Genomic DNA, 5,773 nt, shown 5'->3' on the forward strand with positions numbered 1-5,773 from the left:
TTAGGACGTAAGCAATGGTGTATGCTCTTATTACGTGCTATGGATTTTTTTTTTCTTTCTCTTCATAGATATGTCAAAACATATAGTTAAGGATGTACAAGATGCACGTGGGGAAGGTAATGAGAAAAAAAGCAAGGCAATGTGGGATGATGCAAGTGTTGAGACATTTATAAGCATTTGTGTAGCTTAGACATTAATCGGAAATCAAACAGGTGGTCATCTTAATAGGATTGGATGGAAAATGTTATTAAGAAATTTAATGACCTTACTCAAAGGTCATATGTTCATAAACAACTCAAGAACAAATGACATCACTTAAGAAAGAATGGCAATTGTGGACATCTTTAGTTGATAAAGAGACTGGCTTAGGATGGGATCCTGTGAAGCAAACTATCATTGCAAGTGATGAGTGGTGGGAGAAAAAAGTGAAGGTGAGAAATTATTATCTCATATTAATGGAGAATCCAACTTCATATTTATGTTCTTTTATCACAATTAGTTAATTGTAGTTGGTAATATTTCAGGAGAATCCTGAAGTTGCAAAATATCGAAATAGTGGATTGAAAAATGTTGACCAACTGGACATTTTGTTTAAAGAATGAGCTGTTACAGGTGTAGGTGCGTGGGCACCCTCACAAGGGTTAATGAGTAATAATGTCCAGAAAACTCCAACAGGTGAACAAAAAGACAGTCAAGATGATTTGGAGAATGAAATAGATAATAATGATGGACTTGACGACACAGCTGATGCTGAGACACCTTCCCCTGCTCAACCTTCAACACAAGGAAAAGGAACAAAAAGAACAAGGGATTCTAAAAAAGTTGGAATTGGGGCCAAGATTATAAAACAATTAGATGGTATTTTAGAAGTTGTAATCAACCGTTCTAAAAGCAAAGATAAGGTTGGTTGTAGCATTGAGGAAGTGATGGACGTTGTGGAAGGAATGCCTGAAGTTGTAAATGATGATGAGCTCTTTATGAAAGTTGTTGATATCTTCATTGAAAGAAAAAATAGAGAGATGTTTGTTGCATTGAAGCAATCTAACCGACAAATTATGTGGCTTAAGAGCAAGAAAGTTTGATTCGTCACATTTATCGTAGGATTATCATATTTCGAGATATTTTTTTTTTTTGTGGTTGAATAAGTATTTATTACATAATGGATTGTTTGAACATTTGCTTCTAATGTTTTTAATTATATGATTTTTATACTTTCTCCATATTGTAATATTCATTTTTTTCCCATGAATATATATTTCTCTTTTATTAAATATTTCTTTGTGTTTACAGATATGAGTACTAGTAGCAGTGACAGTAGCAATACAAACACCTCTACTGATGGAAGTGATGATGAATTTTATCAACTGGTTTCTGCAAGCTGTGTCACGGCTGTGTCTAAATGGTTAAAGTATGTTGACAAAGAACCTTGTAGGACTTCTTCATATATGGTGAGATTGTCTCTAGGTGGTTCAACACTCCAAGAAAGGTTTCAACGCTCCGGTGAGACTGTCTCTAGGTGGTTCAGAATACTATTAGATGTTGTTTCTTGCATGGCCACCGATATTATATGCCCACATGAGCGGCAATTCAAGAGAGTTTCAAATAAAATTAAGGATGACACTCGATATTGGCCATATTTTAAAGGTTGCATAGGGGCAATTGACGGAACACATGTCGCAGTTGTGGTGCCTAGAGAAATGCAAGTACCATATATTGGTAGAAAAGGAAACACAACTCAAAATGTTATGGCTATATGTGATTTTAATATGTGTTTTGCATTTGTCTGGGCTGGATGGGAGGGTGCTGCTCATGATTCACATATATTTATGGAGGCCTTGAGAAAACCAGAATTGAAATTTCCTTATCCCCCTTCTGGTTAGTAATCAACTTTAGTCCTATATGAATGTGTTTATTCATTTATTATCTTACAAAAACAAAAATCTTTATGTTTTTCTTTACAAATATGGTGTAGGTAAATATTATCTAGTTGATGTTGGATATCCACACATGAATGGATATATTGGACCTTATAGGGGTGAACTATATCATCTTCCTGAGTTTCGACGTGGAAGTCAGCCAAGAGGGAAAAAAGAGATATTTAATCAGACGCATTCATCCCTAAGGTGCACAATAGAAAGAACTTTTGGTGTTTGGAAAAACAGATGGACAATGATTCGTCTCATGCGTAACTTCCCTTTTGAAAAACAAGTACAAATTGTTGTTGCTTCAATGGCCTTGCATAATTTTATTAGAAATTATTCCATGACAGATCAAGAGTTCCAACCTTATGATGATGATGATGAGCTACTTCCGCTGGACATGAGGAAGATCATAGAGATGAAGAGATTGTTGACGAAAATTTTACTCATAGGCGAGAGTTAGATGTTGAATGAGAAAGAATTGCTAATCTTATTATATCTAGTTAATACTTATTTCATATTTAATTGTCATGCAAATATAATGCGTTCTTTTTTCTTTTTTTTAAGAAACAAACATGTATTCTCAATAAGTATGTATTGTTGGAAATATGCCCTGAAAGTCAATCTTTGGAAGAAATCTTTCAGGACAAATGAATCGATGTATGGATGATTCTTATACATCAAATGGCAAAGATACTAATTAGGACTATCTCAATAAACGAAATATGTCCTGAATAGTGAATCCATGGACAATGGATCGATTGAAGAAGTAATCTAATGATGTTAGACTACAGAGACCTTCTTCACATAAACAGATGTCCAAAAAGGTTCCTGGTCATTGGATTGTCGGAGGGATACTGACAATGCGTAGACCGGTACATACTATGTCTGCTTCAATTGGAAGGATGGAAAGTCTCATCCCATTCGTGTTGTGACACTAAGACAAGTATGTAGGTGCTCATTAAGGGAATGAGTTCACTGAACACAATCGAACGGGAGTACTTGCATGGAGGTCTACTCACATGTCAAGCAAGTAACTCTAATGGTTGGAAAGATGTAAGTAATCCTTAGACCTGAGGCATCGTCGTTGTCTTGTGGTTAAGTACTTAATCTTTGATTATGTCAAAGTCTCCCCATTCGAGGGTGTCCACGGCATAATTGGGGTTAAGCCACTTAGTCATGAAGGCAAGTGTATGCGCAACAAGGAATCTCTAATCCTCGATAAGAGAGGAAGAATACTCTAAGATATGATTCGGGAATCTTCGGCCGAAGTATCGAGCGTAATAAAGGAAAGCGTTCCTAAACGACTCAATTGGATCATATAAGAAGGAATAATCACATTAGGGGTTTGACATGATATATCCATACCCTAATGATGTGATTGAGAGTATTGTATTAGAGAAGGATTGAATTACATTGTAATTCCAACTGACTAGGTTCTCCGAATAAACTTCTACATTAGCTTGGGTAGCTATGACATATGGTTAGATGTCACTCATAGCTTGTGAGTTCTTCTAGATGATTAGATGTAGTCGTCAAAGAAGAAAGGTGAATTAAAATGAGGTTTTAATTCACTAAGTGATTGAATTAAATATAAGCAATTGGATTAATGCCAATCACCTCACTGCCTTGCTAATTAGAACCTAAAAGATTGTTCACCACAACACTATTGTAGTGAGTAATTAATGGATGATGGAAACAATTAATTGGATTAATTATGTGTTGTGATTAATTTAGAAAAGTCTAAAGAAATCATAAAAGCGATAAAGATCGTTTTGGGCTTAAAGAAACGTTCGGGTTTAATTAGGCCCATTGGGCCTAAACCCATTGGGCTTTTATTCAAGCATTGGATGACTTGAAATAATAAAAGCCCCAAGCCCAAAAACAACACAAGAGGGCCGGCCATATTATGTGGGTTTTGGAGAGATATTTAGTCAAGTGTTGACTAGGTTTTCTTTTTGTCTATATAAGCAACTTTATAAGATATTGTTCATTAGGGTTTTTTGTGAGTTTTGAACAACAAAAGAGGCAAAAGAAAATAGCTCTCTTGAACCACAAAAGCCGGCCACCAAAGGGGGTTTTTACTAATCTCTCTTACACCCTTTTGGTTATTCCTTCATCCTTCTCACTACACTAGTGGGTGAGGATCTTTAGAGGTTTCCTACTTTGGGAACTTGAAGAGAACCTAGGAGCACTCATTGTAACAAAGTGGAGGAGGCAAGGAGGGAAGCTAGGCTCAAGGATTTCAAGGAGCAAAGGCCTTGGAGGTGGTCCATCCTTGGTCTTAAGTCTAGATCAAGAGGTATAAGACTAACCTTCACTTTGTTCTTGATTCCAAAAATTGTTTTGATGCATTATATATAAACCTATGAACCTTGAAGGGGATTTGCATGACTATACCTTTGATAATCTGTTATAAATGCTTCCGCTGCTTTCGTATATTAAATTTGATTTGTATATGCATGATAGTCATTATGAAATCCCATTCTAGAATCTCATAAATTTCCCTTCAAGTGGTATCAGAGCCAATGGTTTATGTATAATGTGTCCTTTTGGATTTTATGCATATGGGTATTAATGTTATGTATGACATATTATTGTTTCATTCAAAGTATGTTTATCTTTTGTTTTTCAATAGTTGAAAAATGTTAGTCAAAAGTTGAGAAAGATATGTTTGCAAAAGTGTTTTGTATACATGAATGAAAAATGAGTTTAGAACTAGTTAGACATATTATTTCTTCATTTAAAAGTATGTTTGTCTTTTGTTTTTCAATGGTTGAAAAATGTAAATCAAGAGTTGAAAAAGATATGCATGTAAAAGTTGTTTTGTATGCATGAATGAAGAATAAGTCATGAACAAAATTTGGGGTTTTGTTCAAAAGGGTAGGCACGGTTTTGGGGGTGGTTTTGGGTTGTGTTTGTGTTTTATTGTAAACCACTCACACACCCTATTAATGCTTAAAAGTAGTGTTCTTGTCACTTTTGTTTTTGGGTTTGAAAAATCACCAAGAATATATAAATCTTGAAATTGTGCTCATGGTTTTGTTCTTGGTGTTCATGGTTTGGTTTTGGGTGAAAATAGTTTTAATTGGTTTTCATGCATGGTTTTATGGTTTTGGATGATGTTCTTACCATCCATAACCATATTAAGAACTTATAAAACCCTAGACTTGACTAGGAGGATTTCCATCACCCATCTCACCTAAGTTTTAATTGCAAAACCAAGTGACAAGCAAAATTTAATTTTTCTTACATAATGTGGCTTTTAATGCATGTTGTGTAAGATTGTGTAAGAGAACTCCCATCCCCTTAATGTGGCCGGCCTCCCTAGTGGATTTATCCACTTGTGGGGCTATTTTGTAATCTTTAAAAAGTTGATATTTACTTTGAAATATTTACGGTTTTACCCCTAACTTTTCATATTTACATTTAGGCCCCTACTAACTAGAAAGTTAAAATATTTGATTTTAATTTTGTTAGTTGTTTAAACTCATAATACTATTATGCCCATATGCACTAAATCTAAATGTTTATGTTGCATTCCATTATGATTATTTAAATGTGTTTAAGTAGTTATAAAATGGATGACTTTGGACTTATGCCTTAAACGATAATTGAGCTATATGATAAGGCGCTAAAATCAAATTGTTTGAACCTTGGGAATGTGTTTTAATTACTGTTTAATTGGACCTTGTCACGTTTGACGTTAATCTTTCTCTCCCCTTTTAGTATATGTAATTTATTGGAATTTGTACAAATCGGTTTGTAATTCTTATTACTTCTTAATCTCTATTCGTTAGTGGATTCCCTCTAGTGCTAGACTAGAGTTTCTTTAACTATTGGTAAGGAGACAT

The 5,773-nt window shown here is 34.6% G+C and overlaps 1 protein-coding gene across 1 annotated transcript; it reads left to right on the top strand.

Moving 5' to 3' along the window:
* Window positions 1-1,826: 1,826 nt before the first annotated feature.
* LOC126598830 (uncharacterized) lies at window positions 1,827-2,382 on the top strand. Its single transcript, XM_050265193.1, has 2 exons — window positions 1,827-1,875; window positions 1,973-2,382. Exons 1-2 carry the CDS (start codon window positions 1,827-1,829, stop codon window positions 2,380-2,382), a joined length of 459 nt encoding a protein of 152 aa, XP_050121150.1.
* Window positions 2,383-5,773: the final 3,391 nt, after the last annotated feature.

This window comes from Malus sylvestris, chromosome 14 (genome assembly GCF_916048215.2).
Source record: "Malus sylvestris chromosome 14, drMalSylv7.2, whole genome shotgun sequence".
Lineage (NCBI taxonomy): Eukaryota > Viridiplantae > Streptophyta > Magnoliopsida > Rosales > Rosaceae > Malus > Malus sylvestris.

Bases quoted from the DNA above. Each gene is read 5' to 3' on its own strand.
- LOC126598830 (XM_050265193.1), top strand. From the start codon at position 1,827: ATGGAGGCCTTGAGAAAACCAGAATTGAAATTTCCTTATCCCCCTTCT. The intron at 1,876-1,972 runs GTTAGTAATCAA...AATATGGTGTAG, and splicing joins ATTTCCTTATCCCCCTTCTG to GTAAATATTATCTAGTTGAT.